The 20,721-nt window shown below is 37.3% G+C and overlaps 2 protein-coding genes across 2 annotated transcripts; one reads left to right on the top strand and one right to left on the bottom strand.

The window, feature by feature from the left end:
• The first annotated feature begins 8,023 nt into the window (after positions 1–8,023).
• Positions 8,024–8,911, top strand: LOC108989011 (proline-rich protein 3-like). Its single transcript, XM_018962453.1, has 2 exons — positions 8,024–8,450; positions 8,577–8,911. The coding sequence occupies exons 1-2, from the start codon at positions 8,024–8,026 to the stop codon at positions 8,909–8,911; spliced, it is 762 nt and encodes a 253-aa protein (XP_018817998.1).
• Positions 8,912–9,831: 920 nt separating this feature from the next.
• LOC108989004 (exopolygalacturonase-like) lies at positions 9,832–14,335 on the bottom strand. The gene is made up of 6 exons (XM_018962447.2): positions 13,905–14,335; positions 12,222–12,530; positions 11,824–12,113; positions 11,313–11,529; positions 10,761–11,000; positions 9,832–10,611 (listed from the first exon to the last, which is right to left on the bottom strand). The coding sequence occupies exons 1-5, from the start codon at positions 14,088–14,090 to the stop codon at positions 10,761–10,763; spliced, it is 1,242 nt and encodes a 413-aa protein (XP_018817992.1). The 5' UTR covers positions 14,091–14,335; the 3' UTR covers positions 9,832–10,611.
• Positions 14,336–20,721: the final 6,386 nt, after the last annotated feature.

A 20,721-nucleotide genomic window follows, 5' to 3' on the forward strand; every position in this document is an offset into this window, starting at 1 on the left:
TTTGGGTCATGGCTGCCCGAGTCGATCGACAGCTTTGGGGAATTGGCCTGCCTATTCCTCATGCTGTTAATGGCGAACAAAAGGTGGAGACGCCCATCAAATTCTTGACCGTCAAACAAAAGGAAGACGAAAGTCAAAAAGCAACACAATGCAGGAGTTCATGGACCAGGAGATGGTTTCATCAATGCTGAAGACGTGCTCCTGGCCTTGATGACGCCCAGGAAAATCGAACTGGAACAGGGTGACAGAAAGACCAAGGCGTCAGGTAAACCTAAGGCTCTTGAGAAGACTAAGGGGGGACAACAAGACAGAAGGCAGAACGAAGAACCCCCCTAAAGGCCTGAGATCCTGATATGACCGAGTCACATTGTCCATATAGGAAGAAGACAAACCGAGTACCCAGGAAGCAAACAACCAATACAAAGTTTGCCTTTAATGCACCTATCACCAAACCAATACTCACAATATTGAGGACTTCATCTCCCACAATATGAGAAGGGAAGAGGTGGGGCACCCTGTTGCCGCCCAGAGCCTTACCAACGGGAGAAGGGAACGAGAATGTAGTTGAGGAAGGTTCGATAGGCCGAGAAGAAGAGAAAGCCTTAGAAGACGGCAGGTGGAGCTAGAGCCTCCCTAGAATCACCCTTGGACACCAGTCCATGTAAACAGCCTCAGGACGAGATCAGAACCATCACTGGGGGGGTTCATCGACGACTGCTTGACTTCTTTCGACATGAAAGCACATGCTAGAAGGGTGTGGTACAAGGAAGTGTACCTGTCCGATCACTGCCCGCCCAAGCAAAGAAGGAACACCGACGCACCTTCATCTCTTGCGGAGATGAAGATGAGGAGGGAATCCTTTACCCCTGTTCGCATAAAAATGTATCTGCAAGTGCACAAAATCGTAATAAGTAGTAAAGTGTTTTAAAGAAAACGGATATGGAACCCACAATTAATAATTATGTTATTGAGTACTGAAATTGACTAAATTAATTACTATTGGGAAAACAGAAATTTGAATAATGGTTTATTTATTAAACTGAAAAAAAAGAACATTAAAATTAAGATTTTAAAAATAATAAGAATAGATCTAGAGCATTTGACTTCACCTAACAAATCTCATATAACTTATTCTTCCTTGTTATAGAATTCCAATTATCCCAAGTTGATGATAAAAATCCCTTAACCATTCAATATTTTATTTCGAACAATACCAAAAATATCTCCAACTAATAACTCAATAAATCTATGTGAATTTAACTAATTGGAGAATTATTAACTAATTTAACTCCCTCATAGCGAAGTCACTGTTGGTCCAGTCTCTCAACTGCCCAACCGCACTAACTTCACATTGAGAACATGTGGGTCTAATCTTTCGGTTGCTAGACCTATCTCTCGGTGAATCTACGGTGGGCCCATATTCACTGATCATCTGAGACCACCTCAATATCTAAACGTAGTCTAAGATTATAAATATCATTTCTCTTTAGAGAAAGGTGATGTACGTTACATGCTCCAACGTAGAAGACTAAAGTATTTTTCGTATGAAGTTTATAAACATTACACAAGGATTTCACATGCATGCTTAATTTTTTTTAGTTATTTCTAACATAAATACCATTTACACGAAAGTCTATATATGCATGGATTGACGCATCATTGCTATAATGAAAGGGTCAACAATCAAACATTAATCTTGAACTAGCGTATGGATGTGTTGTGATATCTTATATGATAAAGATAAGGGTAAATGGTGTATGAGATCTCATATTGTTTGGGAATGAGAAATCCTTGCTCTTTATAAGGTTCTAATGGAGCTCTAATTATATTATTGACTAGTCCATTTAGAGAATAGACCATGTGGTTTGGGCCTTCCATTGGAACATTATAAATGATATCAGAGCCTATTCTAACCAGAAATGTTAGACTTGAATTGTGCCACCTACGATAACTGTAACGCCCCGTACTTGGAAAGGGTCAGAGAGTTACTATTTGACACCTAAAATCATCTCTTCAAAATATGAATAACATTCCCACATATTCCATAAATATGAAGTCACCTATTCCCACCAAACATATATACAATCCTCACAAAATTTTCAATGAAATAATCCAACAAGATAAATTAACAATTCCACAAATTCTCCATAATAATAATAAATATCCTAGCAAATTAGATCAACATAATAATAACAACATCTACACTAAATAAATTTCCCTCATAACCAAAGTACACTTAGGCACTCAATAAATAATCCACAGCTAGCCTCGCCTATGCTTCTTAATCTTTGTTCTTAGCTATGTTATCAAAATCATCTGAAAATATTATGAAGATAACGATGTGAGTTATCAACAATTCAGTAAGTAGATAACATATACCAATATGTAAACATTAACATTTACAGAGTATAAGATGCAGAACACGATATTTTTAGTGCCAGCATGCCTAACAAAACAAGTTATCAAAATTAATAGAGCGATGGTTCAAAATATTTATATTCCAAAGTCTTTTGTCATAGCATAAACCAAGCATCATCATCAGATCATATCCGAGCATCATATCAGAATAGAGGCATGTTTAATCCCTGTGGTAGAGTTGTGCCATCCCCGGTGGCCAAAAAGGGTAGAGACAGAAGTAAATCTTTCCCTTACCATTCTCGGAACTCTGAGTATACACATAAAAAGACCACACAAAAACTAATTTTTTTCAAAGTTGGTGCACTCAGAGACATAGAAGTTGGTACCGACTCAAACAAAGGCCACAATTTTACATCTGTCGTGAGGTCGGAGCAGAGCATAGCATAAACAGAATCATATATAGTATTAGAATGTCATGTCAAAGGTTTTCAGATGATTTATCATATCAAAAGAAAAATGCAAGGCAGTTTAAAATCATTTTCACATATCCAAAATAAAACGATCTCAGAGCATTTTTATATAAATATGCACAAATATCAAATTTAGTAATCGCTCTTTTTACACAGTTCAGAAACATAATGCCAAAAGGCTCATGTCTACACCAGTCATGATAGAAAACACTTTCTCTTTTATATAAATTTCATGAGTAATACAAAATACAATTGAGGTTATTTTCAAATTTCTTTCCAAAACAAAATATGCATGTTTTTCTTAAAATCAACCTCAGAGCAATAGTTTTATACAAAGTCTAGTATATGAACGCTGCTTACCTGACTTTTCAGCTTTTCTGAATATCCTCAAATGGTGTCAATAAAATTTGTTTGTCACCTAAACATAATTCATACATACTATAAATTAACACAAAATAAGTTGAAGCATCTAAAATAAAAATCACAACTAAACTATTCTTCGTCAATAATTTCCATATTTCCAATTCTTCTAACCCAGTTACTACTAAACCACAAAGTGACCTTCCGAACGTCTCCTATTTAAGGCATTCTCACTTAAATTCTCTTTTCAGCCTGACCCACTACCAAATATTATAGTGGTGTTCTACCAAAATTAAAATCAATCTAACTTAAAATCTAACCCATTAGATAATCGGCCCACTTAAAATATATATATATATATATATATATTAAAATAATACAAAACCAAGGCCAATTTAAAAATACATGCCTAACTTAATAATCTCTTAACATAAAACTCAACTCAAACACAAGTCCAATATATATCTAACCCAAAACCAAAAATCCATGTGAACAACCTAGTGAAAAAAAAGAAAAATTCGCTAACACATTAAGGTGAGTAAGGTAATTAAAACATTAAAGCTTACCATTTGTAAATAAAATAAGGTTATGGAATGCAATATATCTCCTTATACTTAAAGGCGTCTATCCCCCAATGAACAGTAATGAATAGTATTATTATTTTACGCTTTCCTTCTTCGTCCCTCTCTACATCTTCACAGCAATACTCTTTATAAAATCACCACAAAATCACCTCAACAGATCACAAAATCACCATAAAATACCATAACAGATCACAAATCACCACACAAAATATCACAAAATCACCGTAATAGAGCATGGGGTAGTCCTTGGAGGAAGGGGAATTCGATGGTGGTGGTGCGGTGGCGTGGGACAACGTACGAATGCCGTATGATGGAGAAACTATATGAGACCCATTCGGGAGAGGAAGCTGCGGGGAGACGAGGGTTGTTGTGGGGGTTTCAACGGTGGCTTGGGTCCATGGGGGTGGCCGCTGGAGGAAGAGGAGCTTGATGGTGGTGGTGCGGTGGTGTGGGGATGGCGTACGATGGCGCTATGGTGGAGAAAACGTGTGAGACCCATTCGACAAAGGGGGTTGCGGGGCCGTGGGGGCTTTGACGGTGACTTGAGTCCATGGGAGTAGTCACTGGTGTGAGAGGGAGCTACCGGTGGCCGACGGTCTGGGTTGCTTGGAAAGGAATAATTGGCTAAAGGGGGGGTTGCGCACGACTAAGAAGGGGAAAAGAGAGAGATAGGGAAATGGAAAGAGAGAGAGAGAGAGAGGGAGAGGGAAAGGGAAATGGGGGCTGGGCTGCGCACGGCTAAGGGCTGAAAGGAAAATGGATTGGGCTAACCAGACAAATGTGAATCATTGAAATCCAAAATTAATTAAAACAAAAACAAAAATATTTAATCATACATATTATGAAGCCTAAATCAGACACATAATTGTTGACCCTGGTTTGAGTTCAATATGACATTTTAGATGGACTTTGAATAAATAAATATTTTTGCATAATTGGGTTTTAGATAGAAAGAAGAGTGTGTTATTGCTTTCAATTAGCATATCATATACACAAACAACCAAAGAAAGCAAATTAGTGCTTGACTATGCAAATGAGAATGAATTATTTTATTACACAACATAAAAATGGAGAAAAAATTTTCATTTAATTCAAGTACTGGGAGACTGTGGGAGTGAAGAAATGTGAATGAAACAACAATAAGCATGTTGGTTTTGCAATGAAAATGTGTCTTTGGCATATTAAAAATGAGTCATATTAGGTTGCTGCCCAACAATGATTGTTGAGCGTGCCACCTAATACAAATTTGTATTTGTATTTTTTTCTTCCTTTTCTTTTCATATTTTTTAATATATATATTTAAATACTTTTAAAAAATAGAAAAAAATACATCAATACATTATTAAAAGCCACTTTCTCAATCATAGTAAAATAAATTTAAATACATTAGCAGTCAAAATGAGGGGGCAAACATAGGCGGCATACTAACATTTTTCATTAAAAATACATGTAGTACACCATGTAATTGTAGGTTGCAACTTGAATGAGCTATATTATCCTCATTTACCTGAGTTTTTTTTTTCTTGTACACTAGATGTTTATATTTTTGAACAATTTATTTTATAGTAGTACAGGGCAAACGTGCCTCGCACGTAACTCCACTGCTATTATATATATATATATATATATATGTTCCCTTTTAATTTGAGAGCAATACATAACAAGAGGGAAAAGAAAAAAGATGTTGGCTATAGTGGTATACTGAGAAAGGAACAACGCCGTGTGTGGGGACTCCTGGAACAACGATTGGTGGTTCGAGGTGGGGCTCACGGTGGCTGGGTGGTTGCTTGAGGTTGGCAAGGGCTGTTTCCGATGTGCATGGAGGAGTCGTGGTTGCTTTGTTTGTGGGGAGGCTTGCAGACCAGTGTTGGACAGTGGGTGGCTTACGGCTGAGTATAGCTTAGCAGCGGTGCAACCATGGTGGGTGGTGCAAGAGTGGAGTTGGGCTGAGGAGCAAGAAAACAGGTTGGTCTGTTTTCACTTCCTAAAACAGAGGACGTGGTGGAGAATGTCTTACGGCATTGTGGTATTCTTCCATGGGTCTGGGTTGTGGTATTAGCTGTGGAGGTTGTCGTGCGCCTGGGCTGTTTTCATGGTGGTTCATGTACGGTGCAATAGAGACCAAACAGGACAATGTTTAGTGTAAAGAAGAAATCGTTGAATTGGTAAACCGGACTGCACTGATGATGGGTTTGGTTCAGTCCGGTACTGGTTTCATTTTTTTCAAAATCGGATAAATGAGTCCGGTTTCGATTTTATTTTTCTAACATCGGACCGGACTGGTTTATATTTATATATTTTTATTTTTTATATTGTATAATATATTTTTTATATGATTTTTTATATTATATATAATTTTTATATATAATATCTAAAAAATAATTTTGTATTATATGATAAATTACTAATTAATATAATATTAAATTTTAAAATCATATATCACTATAGTCTATTGTATTAATAGTATATTATATATACTATTAATAGTTAATATTGATATTATAATATATCACTGTAATCTATAATACATTTATAATATATACTATCACTATATTATCATATACTATATAATATACCGAAAATATCGGATTGAAACCGATAAAATCGGAAGTATTGGTTTAGGGGTATAATCGGTGCAGTATCGGTTCTTCAAATCTCAAAACTGATATATATTGGTTTGGTTATAATATATGTCCAAAACCAGACCGAACCGGTTACACCCTTAACAGTGTCTCACAAGGTCCATTCTGGTGGTTGACGTCGTGTGTGGTGTAGGAATGGTGGCCTGTATTGCGGCTATGGGTAACTTGGGTCACAACAGGAAAGGTTGCTAGCCTTGTTGCCATGGCTGGAGACGTTGCTCATGAGCTTCACTATGATGTGGCTGGAGATGTCTATCTGGTCGTGGCTAAAGGAGTAGTGGGTAATGGCGGTCAGTTTGTTGCTGGAGCCGATAAGGCTTGCTACCTTTGTGGGTGGCGGTTGGTTATGGAAACTTGAGGGACAACAAGACTAATTTGAGAACACAGAGAGATAAAAATGAGGGAAAGCATTTGTTGAGAGAAATGAGGAAGTGGGTAATGAAAGGGAAAAATTGTTGAGGAACTCTTGGAATGCAGATCTGAAATCTTGTGAGAAGGGGAGAAAGCATTGGAGAAAAGAAGAGGGAGAGGAAACTCTTAGGAGAGGGGGAGAAAAGATAGGAAAAAAAAAACCCACTTATTAGAAACGGCGCCCTTTTTCTCAACTATTGGGCTTCTCTACGGCCTGAGTCAAGATTGGGCCTGGGTTTTACACATGCATGCCACGTCAATCTATGCACATAGCCCACGATCCTATTTTTAAAAGTTGGCATAGCGCTCGACACAAACGTGGATTGTCCATGTCCACGTCAGTACCACAAAGAATCTCCCATCAATTTGTCACATTCGTCTTGCAAAAATGTTGTCCTCCGAACATGGACGTGTCAGAGTAACACAAGTTTATAATTTCTTTTTGGCAAGAGCACATAATTTCCTACTTCCAATATCCTCAGTATGAGTTCAAGCTATACAAAATCTTCAGCGAAACTTTTCCTGGCTGCTTTTATAAGCTTGGGGTGAGGGGGTTTCAAACAATAAAAAATTTTTTTATTAGTTATTATTCACTATATATATCCCACATCTTATACAAAAATAAAGAAAAAATTGTGAGATGTGTAGGTGAATAGTAGTTAATGCATAGCAAAACACTTCAAACAAATTATATGGATCAATGGGTCTATATTTTTCTTTGAGTAATGTTATACACCACACTCTCATCTTATTTTAATCATACTAAGTGTTATGTGGTACATTCGTAACCATTAAATGATCAAGAAGCACGTAATAAATGATCATTTAATGGTGATAAATGTGCCACATCATACTTAGTGGGATGGTAGTATGATGTATAAAATTTTCCTTTTTCTTCATCTGAGCATCCAAGAATTAATTAATAGTTAAAAAAAAATGCTTGATATTTTGAACTTTGGCTAACTATATATTGAATAGTAGTTCGAAAAGAAATTAGAAAATAGAGCTAGCTGTATGCCAGGACTGCTAATTCTGGAATCTAATGCACGTTGTTGACGATCCCCTCTTGGTGTCGTGCAAACAAGTAAATACTAAAAAATAGACTTGAATTTCACCTGTTTATAAAAAGGCCATGCATTTGTCTCCGATTCATCGCACCCACATCCTCTGTTCTCTTCGTCTATACGCAACTCTAGAAATGGCTTCCGCACGCTTCTTGTGTTCTACCTCTATCATTCTCTTGTCCCTACTAGTTATTGCCTCTGCTACCGATTATGGATATGTCCCAAAACCAGACTACGGGAATCCCAAACCCGAAGATAATAAGCCCCTCCCCTCAAAACCTGACTTTGAGAAACCAGAACCCGAAGGAAAGGATTACAAGCCACTTCCCACAAAGCCAGACTTTGAGAAACCAAAACCCGAAGAGAATGATTATAAGCCTCTTCCTACAAAACGAGAGTACTTCGAGAAACCAAAACCGGAAGGAAATGATAAACCCCTCCCCACAAAACCAGAATATGAGAAACCAGATCTTGATGGAAAGGATGAGCTACTTTCATCGCTCATTGGTATTCAAGGGCTTGTGTTATGTAAATTAGGCTCCAAGTATGTTCCACTCGAAGGTAAACATCTCTCTCTCTCTCTCTCTCTCTCTGTTTTCTTTTGGTGAGATTTCAGTGTCATAAATTGTACGGAAGATTGCATTCGTTTTAGTTATTCATTTTCCCATTATTGTTTTATAAATGCAGGAGCCGTGGCAAGGATAACATGCAAAGCTGTTGATGAGAGAGGGTACGAGAAAGTTCCCTTATCCATATTGAGCAATGAATGCGATGCAAAGGGTTACTTCCTGGCAACATTATCTTCTTCCTTTCTTAAGGAAAACTGGAAGATAAAAGAATGCAAGGCATTCCTAGAACATTCTCCCCTGAAAACATGTAATGTTCCTATTGATGTTAACCATGGAATCACTGGTGCTCTCCTTTCGTCTTACCGCATTCTCAACGACAATCATATGAAGTTATACTCTGTGGGTCCTTTCTTCTACACCTCTGAAACTCAGTCACTCCCTAATGGTTATTAGAGCACGACATTCTTGATTCGTTTTTTGTTTTGCTTTTGTTTCTGTATTGATTTGGTTTGTGGTCTGGGAATGTGATCATTCTATTGAACTCTTGTGTATTATTGCTTTTATTTTTGGTGATCAGAGGATAATGCCTCTGCCATTTGAGAGGTTTGTAATGAGATTTTTTGAATTAATAAGTTAAGGGATTACTTAAGCATGCTGATCAGTTTCCTTATCTTCCATTTGATATAGATGATGAGATGCACATTATAAAGTATTGAGCCATGTCATTAATTCTGCATTAAAAAATGTTTAATAATTAATGGATTACTTAAAACTTAAGAAAATTTGAAACACTTTCTGTAACTAATAATATCTTTAAAAAACAAATTGTGACAAAAATATTTTTGTATTAATGTTCATTATATTACGTCTATTATTAAGTTTATCTGAAAATGCAGATTAACCATGGTGAATTTTTGTAAAGTGGGATATACATTAAGCAAACTCCTAAATAACAATAGAGAGATTGACAAAATAGTAACCCTTACGATGGAAGGAATGAGAAATGATAGTTATAGTTGTGAGTGTACAAATGTCTCGCAATAATTTAGAAAAAAGTAAATAAATACATGATCCACATAAAAAAAAAAAAATTTAATAGTAGACTTTATATTTTTTTAAAGTGATTGCACGACGTTTGCGTACTCCACGAATATATATAACATTACTTGGTTGGAATTCAATCGTTTCACTATATAATTAATTTTAAAAAGGAAATAAATTGAAAATAAAATAAAAGAGGATTAAAAATAAAGAAAATAGCGTACTATCTTGCATAGGAGGGGGAAGAAATTAAGGGACAAAGTGGTAATAATATTTGATATTTTGAGAAGAAAAATAAATTGGAAAGTAAATATAAACAGCCCTGAACAAGATTTGAATTGAAGTTAGAGAATTTTCTCATTGAATAAATTTAAGAGCTTAACTCATCTCATTAAAACCACTTTTATAAGAGATGATTGCTCATTCCTTATAAACATGCTCAAGACTTTGTCCATAGATAATGTATGATTATTCCTCAACACCCTCCCTCATATGTAGGCTAATATTTTTTTTTTTAGTCCTTGTTATGAGATAAGTAGTGTGAGCCTACATTCGTCCTATGACAGACTCTGATACCATGAGAAATTCATAGACCTAACTCATCTTATTAAAACCAGTTCTACAAGAGATGATTGTTTATTCTTTATAAACATGCTCAAGACCTTGTACACACAATGTATGATTTTTTTCTAGTCCTTGTTATGAGATAAGTAGTGTGAGCCTACATTCGTCCTATGGCAGACTCTGATACCATGAGAAATTCATAGATCTAACTCATCTCATTAAAACCAGTTCTACAAGAGAGGATTGTTTATTCCTTATAAACATGCTCAAGACCTTGTACACACAATGTATGATTATTCCTCAAGACTCATCATGATCATCACCAACATGGAAACAAAGAAAAGCAAGCGATAGAAGATGATCAAGTTGCTCGACCAAAATACTAGTATCGACTGATCTGTTAAAGGTTCTATAATTTATTGTATAATGTGTCAGGGTATGTTACCGCAGTTACATAGAATATTTTTCCTTCGAGAAACTTAATCGATCATTAATGCATGCACTTTGAAGGAACTTGGAAGGAATGTGTCTCCCGGATCGGAGTGCCCCTGCGTTGACATGAAAGGCACTTGTACAACACATTCAGTAAGCTACAACATTTAGAAAAACAACGAAAGAAAGAAAGAAAGGGAAAAAAAAAAATATGAAGAGAATTAAGGGGAAAAATATATGCATGGTGCTAGAGATGTTGACGAACCTAATTAGTATCACAAGCTGCTGGATTCTGTTTGCCCCCACAAGTAATCTTTGCGTTCAAGCATGAGGATGAAATGGATTTGCCTTTCCCATCAATGTCCTTGTATTGCAAATCGATGTCTGTCAACTGAACACCCGTGCAAGGCACCAGTGAGCTGCAGCCTAAAGACACTGCGACAGGTGAAGTTGAGGTGCCCCTGATGTTCTTGAAACGAACGTTGCTAATCTTTACTTTGGATGGCTGCAACATCATGATCATGAAACAGATTCAAAGAAATTAATGTTGTTTTTAAGCGAGTATATATATAATCAGATTAATGCTACTCTTCATCGTAAATCTTGTTATTCTCAACCACCCTTGATTATAGTGCGTTTTCAGTGGCTTCACACGATGTCAACCAATTAAATGATAGCCATTTAAAACATGTCTGATAACAAGTATGCCTGAGGGGGACATAATTGATCAGTATAAAGAATAATATTTCTATATATTATGGTAAGGGATCAATCGATGGAGATCATAGCTGTAGAGATAGAAACTAAGATGTATTACCGCACTCGTATGCGAACCATATTTCTGATCTATAACAATAGGATTTTTAACTGAATCCATAGTTATATCTTCGAAAGAGATGTCGGAAGCTTGGCTTGGAGGTGAGCCAGGCCAGGTTTTGATCCTAACACCGTTCGTTGTGCTTTTTAATGTGCAATGAGTCACACGAATCCCGCTCACATCCTTCTCGTTATTGTACTTGCCAAGGCTGCCAACACTGCAAGATTATACGTAGAACCCAAAGTTGCAATGTCAACACCAGCCTGAATATCTATAGGGAATTGGCATTTAAATTTATGTGTGGATGGTATGAGTAGTGTTAGGTTCACGGGAGATCCCAACAAAAGTAATGTTCACAAATTGATATGGCTAGCTAGATTAGACATGATATGTTAAATATTCGTTATAACAAAGAGTACTTCTATAATATGATGCAGTACCACATTAAATCACATCGGTTTACACGCTTTGGACATGCGTTTAGCAATATTATTCCTTCTAAATAAATTACCTTATGCCATGTCCGGGGCCACAAGTGACATTAGAGATGGTGACATGGGTTGCCCCTTGTCCAATGGAAATGCAATCATCACCTGTTCCAATTTTGGTGTTGGATACAGTGACAAGACTAGACCTGCTGATATGCATACCGTCGGTATTGGGGCTATTAAATGGAGCAATTATATTGAGGTCATGGGCGGTGAAGTTTTGGCAGTTAACGACGTGCGTGTGGAACGCTTTGCTATTGAGGGAAGTGATGCCACGAATCTCGGCGTTGTTCACAATGTAGAATTTGATTGACTGCATAAAACATATGCCACATCATTCCAGTACTACTGCAATCATATATATATATATATTCGTGAGCGGATAATTTGTTTAAGTATAAAGTGTACTGCAAGGGCTTACAGCGGGGAGAATTTGGCAGTTGGAGTTTTGTTTGCAGTCATTGTACTTCCAGACAGTGGCACCTTGGCCATCGAAAGTTCCTCCGCCATTAAGCAGCAAACCATTGAGGTTTTCGAAGGAAAACCATTCGGGAGAACTATATTCAGAAACATCTGAGGTTGCTTGAATAGTTCCTTGAACTTCAACAGTCATAGAGCCCTTGCATGGCCCTGCAAACACGACTGGCCCTGTCACAAATGTTCCTTTGGGAATAAGAAGCTTAGCAGGACCACCAGATTTACAAGCTGCAACCCATGCCTTCATGAATGCCTGAATGAAATATTCAACATTATAATATAGGTTACTTGTTTAATTAGATATATGCATGGTTTTTTTTTAAAGGATAATTACGCTAAATCCTTTAATATATTGTACCTTTTAAGTATGTCTCTTAATTTATGGATCGTAATGGAATAACATAAATCTTCAATTGAAAGTACTGATGTTACTTTCAAGGCCAAGGTCCTATATATATATAGCTTTTAGCGAGTTCTTATGTAACGTCCTAAGAAAGCTTCAGATTACAATCAACTTGATCTTAAATTCCAAAGTCCTCACCAGATCAAATCCATCGTAGATGTGTAGATGACGTAACTCAAATTATACATTTTTTTTTTATTTTATTTGAATAGACTCTAATACCGTTTGTGACGACCCAAAGAAGGCGCAAACCAATATAAGATTATATTGGCTCAAATCGTACATTTCTAGTTAGAATTGACTCTAATACCATTGTAACGACCCAATGAAAACTCAAATGATACATTTGTGATTGTAATTGGTTCTAATACCATTTATGATAATCCAAGGAAAGTCCAAACTATATATGTCTAGAGCTACACTTCAATTAAAGGACTAGTCAATGTTCTAATGTAACCCTTTTGGAGCTGTCATGATAAAGGATTTGAGCTTCTTCCTTGCAAAAAATATGGAATCTTATTCACCACCTTCCCACTCACTTAACACAATTTGGGGTTATTTTAATTATTGGGGTATTCTAATTATTTGTGCCGTGAGATTCCAATGATCACCATCTTCCCACATACACAATCACACAGTTAGTACTACTTATTTGTAACAATGCTAGAAAGGTCTAAATCACTTATGGATTTATAATCCAAAAAGGCTAATCCATGCAAGATTATATATAATTGTGCCCTTTAAAAAAGGGCTAACTTCTCTCTCCCAAGAAACGTGAGATCATATTGACCACATTTCCATACACAAGCACATTTTTGGGTTGTTTTTCATGTTCCTTATAGGGTTATGAAATTCAAATATTTTTCACACTTTGGGGATTTTTGTCCTCTCAACATTCAAGATGATCACTTCGTAGATATTTCTTAAATAAAAAAAGTCATGGCCACTGGCCGTAAATATTGGTTAGTTAGTTAATGCAATAGACACTAATAACGTTAAAAAAACAAAATAAGAGTTTTCTAAGATTGAGTACTGCAACTTTCAATATATTTGAATTAATTCAAGTGTGGTTGGAAAGACAAAGGAGGTGGAGATTAATGTGTGTGTATATATATATATATATATGGGCTAGCTAGGCCGTGAGATTTTTATATCATATCAGGAAGGAGTAGTACTGTCGTTCGAATGCGAAGGAAAATAAATGTTATCGTCTTTGGAACTCACCTGTACATTATCTTTATGGCCATCTGCCTTAGCACCATAAGAAGTAACATCGAAAACGTTGGAACCAGCGCCACTAAGGCCACGACGGTGATCCGTAGATTCGGCGGCCACGCAAGAGAGCAGTGCTAAGGCCGTCCCTAGGACAACAATGGCTATTTTTGCTTCAAATCTTTCTGCAATGGCCATGGTAGCCTTAAGGGCTGGTCTTACGTACTCGGTTTGATCAATACGTTTAATTGCAAAAGCTCCAGGCTTACGGCTTTTTAATTTAAACAAATATATGCCTTGTTTTAGTATTAATGACTATCTGTCCGTTACTCCTCAGCTATCTTTAGCAGTTTCCAAACAGAAATCTGAATGTGGATATCCTTCACAAGAAATATTTGTTTCTTAATGCATGCATGACAGTGCGTAGCTTTCCCATTATTAGTATTTAATTCTGATCTTTAACCGAAATTAAAGAACCTTCCACGACCTAATTAATATGCAAACGTACGTCATTTTAGCCACCAAATTGAGAACCAGAAGTCTACCCCGAAAGTTTCTCACAAAAAATACTATCAAAAGGCTTTCTTGATCAAGTCAAGACAGTGGACTGAACCTATATATATTATTTGGAGCTACTTTAACAGCTGCATATATACTACTGGAGAAAATATACTTACAACCGTGAATTGCGTAATCGCCGCGTAATCGCTTTGAAAAAAATAAATAAAATATGGGACCCACATGAAAAAAATTAATTTTTTAATAGTGGATCCCACTCTTTTTCAAAGCGATTACGCGGCGGTTACGCACTTCACGGTTGTATGTAGAATTACTCATAGTACTGTGAGTTTAATCTTATATATTTGGTATTATTTTGCTGTTTTTGGTTTAAGAACTTTGGATAGTTATAGGGGTTGATTGATGATTATGTGCTGGAGTACTTGATTTCAAATGATCAGATATATGTAGAGATTGGCATGTTGCATGGTGTTGAGTATTGTGGAGTCTGGTCCACACCGCTCGAGCGAAAAATATAGCCGCTCGAGCGAAAACAAGTCAGGGAGTTCGCTCAAGATAGCTTGACAGACTGCTCGAGCAAATGCAAGTTAGAGAGTTCACTCGACACTAGTCGACACACCGCTCGAGCTGAGGGAAGTTAGAGAGTTCGCTTGAAGAGCCGCTCGACACTTGGCTTGAGCGATTGCGGGAAACAGGTTCGCTCGATGCGGGCTCGACACACTGCTCGAGTGAACTTGACTATTTATGAAGTTTTAGGGCTTCCGCCGCATGAAGTATTTAAGATGATTTTGTTTTTGACTTGTGATGTATTTAAGTGAACAGTAGCCACCCAATACATTGTAGTGTGAATCCTCAAGAAATAAAAATCCTATGCAGCTTTCGTGGACGTAGGCAATTTGCCGAACCACGTAAATACTGTGGTGTGTGATTGCTTGTTTTCTTGTGTTTGCATTTTCTTTATTATCATTTTTATTTTACAACAATTGGTATCAAGAGCCAAGGTTCGGTTCTGAGAAAAAATGATGGCTGGAGAGGAAGTGAAGGTATCGGGAATCGAGAAGTTTGATGGCACGGATTATGGATACTGGAGGATGCAGATTGATGATTATTTCTATGGGAAGAGACTTCATCTTCCATTGTTGGGGATTTAACCGGACAGCATGTCAATTGCTGATTGGACCCTATTGGACTGACAGGTCCTAGGGGTTATTCGATTAACCCTGTCGAGATCCGTTGCACACAATGTCATCAAGGAGAAGACTGCGGATCTCATAACGGCTTTGTCAGGTATGTATGAAAAGCCGTAAGCAAATAACAAGGTACATTTGATGAAAAGTTATTTAACTTAAAGATGGTAGATGGTACGTCTGTTGCACAACATCTGAATAATTTTAATACTATCACAAATCAATTGTCTTCTGTTGAAATTGAACTTGATGATGAGATACGTGCATTGATACTATTGGCATCACTGCCAAATTGTTGGGAAGCCATGAGAATGGCTGTTAGTAATTCTGCCGGTAAGTCAAAGTTGAAATATGATGATAACCGTGATTTGATTTTGGTTGAGGAGGTGCACATGAAAGATTCAGGTGAAACCTCATGTTCGAGTTCGGCACTGAATGTTGACTCTGGGGGAAAAAGGCAACTTGCTGGAATTGTGGCAAAACTGGCCACATAAAGAAGAATTGTAGAAATCCCAAGAAGACCGAGAATGATAATGCTAATGTGGTAACTGAAGAAGTACATGATGCACTATTGCTTGTAGTTCATAGTCTAGTTGATGACTGGATACTTGATTCAGGGGCTTCCTTCCACACATCTTCCCATCGGGAGATAATGTAGAACTACGCTGCAGGTGATTTTGGGAAGATGTATTTAGCTGATGGAGAGGCTTTGAATGTAATAGGGATGAGAGACATTGACATTGCACTCCCTAAGAAGAACAAATGGACATTGCAGAAAGTTAGAAACATTCCTGAGTTAAAGAAGAATTTCATTTTTGTTGGGCAACTAGATGATTGTGGCCATTCAGTTGTGTTTTCAGATAATACCTAGAAGATCACCAAATGGGCATTGGTACTATCTCGGGGTAAGAAAACTTGTATACTTTATATGACTACTGGTTTGAATAACACTATTGCTACTACCATTGCAAAGAGCACAACAGATAATTTATGGCATTGTAGGCTTGGCCATATGAGTCAGAAGGGCATGAAAGAACTTCTGTCTAGAGGCAAGCTACCAGAACTAAAGTTAGCTGATCTCACTATGTGTGAGAGTTGCATTACGGAAAACAGAAGAAGGTCAGTTTCTTGAATAGTGGTAGAACACTGAAGTCAAGGAGACTGGATCTTGTGCACATTGGACCTTCCCCAGTTGCATCTCTTGGAGGTTCTCGTTACTATGTCACATTCATTGATGACTACAGCAGGAATGTATGAGTCTATTTTTTGAAGCACAAATATGATGTATTTAATGTGTTCAAAATCTGGAAGGCCATAGTTGAGACAGAGACAAACTTGAAGCTGAAATGCTTGAGGTCTGACAATGGTGGTAGGTATATTGATTGTGGGTTCAAGGAGTATTGTGCAACTCAGGGTATCAGAATGGAGAAGACCATTCCTGGGACACCACAACAAAATGGACTTGTTGAACGCATGAACAGAATCATAAATGAGCGTGCTAGAAGCATGAGACTGCACACTGGGATACTGCCTACTTTCTGGGCAGATGTAGTTAGCACTACAGTATACTTGATAAATAGAGGGCCATCAGTTCTAATGGATTGTGGATTGCCTGAAGAGGTTTGGAGCGGGAAATAAGTCAAATTTTCTCATCTTAAAATCTTTGGCCGTCTTACTTATGTTCTTATTGATTCAGATGCTCGTAGTAAACTTGAAGCTAAGTTAAGGAAATGTTATTTCATTGGCTATGGAGACGAGGCATTTGGCTATCGTTTCTGGGATGATCAGGGTCGGAAGATTATAAGAAGCAGGAATGTGATATTCAATGAGAAGATTGTGTACAAGGACAAGTCTAGTACAATTGCTTAAGCAGCTCCTCAGGAGTCTGACTTTGTGAGTTTGGATGACTTATCAGAGGTCACAATGCAATGTAATGAAATGAGTGACGGGGAGAGTGGGTCCAGTACACCCATTCCTATTATTCCGCAGTCAGATCCAGAGTCGTCCACTCCTACAGTTGCAGTTCGCAGGTCAGTTAGGACTATTCGCCCTCCACAACGTTTCTCACCTACTTTGAATTTCATTATGTTGACAGATGGTGAAGAACTGCAAAGTTACCAAGAAACATTGTAAGATGAAAATTCTAGTAAGTGGGAGCTGGCCATGAAAGATGAGATGGATTCCTTGCTAGGGAATCAGACATAAGAGTTGACAAAACTTCCATCATGGAAGAAGGCATTACACAACAAGTGGGTGTACCGAGTGAAAGCTGAGCATGATGGCATTAAGAGATACAAGGTTAGACTTATTGTAAAAGGCTTTCAGCAGAAACAGAGTATTGACTACTCTGAGATCTTTTCGCCTGTGGTAAAGATCACAACCATCAGGTTAGTTTTGGCTATGGTTGCTACTGAAGATCTATTTCTTGAGTAGTTAGATGTGGAGACAGCTTTTCTTCATGGAGATCTTGAAGAAGACATCTACATGCACAAACCTGAGAGGTTTGTGGTACAAGGAAAATAAGGTTCAGTTTGCAAACTGAAGAAGAGCTTGTATGGCCTGAAACAAGCTCATAGACAGTGGTACAGCTTCATGTGCAGTGCAGGGTACGTCAGATGTCAGGTAGATCATTGTTGCTATATCAGGCAGTTTGACAATTCTTACATCATTCTGTTGCTATATGTGGATGACATGCTTATTGCAGGGGCTAGTATTGATGAGATCAATAATCTAAAGAAGCAGATGTCAGAGCATTTTGTAATGAAGGATTTGGGAACTGCAAAGCAAATCCTTGGCATGAGAATTGTCAGAGACAGAGTTAGAGGCACGTTGAGACTCTCACAGGCCGAATATGTGAAAAAGGTACTCAACAGGTTCAATATGGACAAGGCCAAGTCAGTTGGCACACCCTTGGGTAATCACTTCAGACTCAACAAGGATCAGATACCAAAGTCAGAAGAGGAACAAGACTACATGAGTATGGTTCCTTATGCCTCAGCTATTGGTTCACTTATGTATGCTATGGTCTGCACTAGACCAGATATTACCCATGCAGTGTGAGTTATGAGTAGTTACATGAATAATCCTGGAAAATAACATTGGGAAGCAGTGAAGTGGATTTTGAGGTACCTAAAAGGCTCCTCAGAAATGTGCTTGTGTTTCTCAGGAGAAGGTTTAGAGGTGCAAGGTTATGTTGATGCTGATTTAACTAGAGATACTGATAGCAGAAAGAGTACTACAGGGTTTGTTTACACTCTGGGTGGTACTGCAATTTCATGGGTTTCCAATCTACAGAAGAGAATTTCTTTGTCTACTATAGAAGCTAAGTATATTGCAGTTTCAGAAGCTGCAAATGAGATGGTTTGGATACAGGGCTTCTTGGAGGAATTGGGTAAAAAGAATTAGAAGGGCACTCTCTATAGTGATAGTCAGAGTGCTATATTCCTTGCCAAGAACCCAGCATTTCATTCCAGGACTAAACACATTCAGATCAGGTATCACTTTATACAATCATTGTTAGATGATGGACAATTGTTGCTTGAGAAAATTTGTGGAAGTAAGAACCCTGCTGATATGTTGACAAATGGTGTTACACTTGAGAAATTGAAGTTGTGCGCAACTTTAGTTGGTCTTCTAACATGAAGACAAGGGCAGTGAGTTGCAGAGGTGGAGGAGATCATGTTTGAAATAGAGGGCGATACTGTGGGTGTACCAGTCTCCAAGTGGGAGAATTGTTGAGTATTGTGGAGTCTGGTCCACACCGCTCGAGCGAAGACAAATCAGAGAGTTCTCTCAAGACAGCTTGACAGACCGCTCGAGCAAATGCAAGTCAGAGAGTTCGCTTGAAGAGCAGCTCGACACTTGGCTCGAGCGATTGCGGGAAACAGGTTCAATGCAGACTCGACATGCCGCTCGAGCGAACTTGACTATTTTTGAATTTTTAAGGCTTCCGCCACATGAAGTATTTAAGTTGATTTTGTTTTTTACTTGTGATGTATCGGAGTGAACAGTAGCCGCCCCAATACATTGTAGTGTGATTCCTCAAGAAAGAAAAATCCTCTACAGCTCCCATGGACGTTGGCAATTTGCTGAATCACGTAAATACTATGACGTGTGTGATTGCTTATTTTATTGTGTTTGCCTTTACTTTATTATCGTTTTTATTTTATAACACATGGAACGCCAAGTTCTATGTTCTCTTCTCTTCATCTCTCTTCTCTTCTCTGTCGGAACGTGCACACATTTTTACTGCGCCAAGGTGTTAATTATGGGCAGAGGAGATCATATATGTCTCTATTGTAGAGTTTCTATTTCGTGATGTTTTCTGGTTGTACTTTTCATCACTGGGAGCATCCCCGGCCCATGAATTCCTCTGCATATTGTTGGGTTTTGGACTAACATGTTTGAGCAAACTTTTGCTAGAATTTGACCTCTTTCTTCATTTCCAATTATGAAATGCCATCAGTTTCCACCTCTTTATAAAAAATGCATCGCCATCTTAGCCTAGATAATAATTTTGCTTCAATACAATTTTAGTTGGGATATTGATGCATACTAAGGGTGTAAATTCAAACCGGTAAAACGGTTCAGACCGGTTTTACAGGTTTTGAACCGGTCCGGTCCGGGACCGGTTCTTAGAATGTGAAAACCGGCCAATTCTGGTCTGGTTCCCGTTTTGAGATTTTTTGGACCGGACCGGTTGATAAAAAAAATATTTTTATATATAAGTTTTATACAAAATATTATATATATATATATTAAATATTAATATATATAAGTTTTATATATAATGTATAATTATAAATTTATACATTAAATGTTAATTTATAATTTCATATATATATATATATATTCATATATGAAATAGTTTCATATTATAATTTATAAATTATTACATTAAATGTTAATACAATATATAAGTTTATAAATAATACTAATAGTCTAATATAGACTAGACTATAGTTATACTTATAATTAATACTAAAAGTTTATAACTAATACTAATATTAAATATATAATTTATAACTAATACTAATATATAACTTATAACTATACCAATAGTCTTAAAAAAATCGGAAAACTGGACCGGATCGGACCGAAAATCAGTAAAACCGGAAGTACCG

This window comes from Juglans regia, chromosome 8, assembly GCF_001411555.2.
Source record: "Juglans regia cultivar Chandler chromosome 8, Walnut 2.0, whole genome shotgun sequence".
Lineage (NCBI taxonomy): Eukaryota > Viridiplantae > Streptophyta > Magnoliopsida > Fagales > Juglandaceae > Juglans > Juglans regia.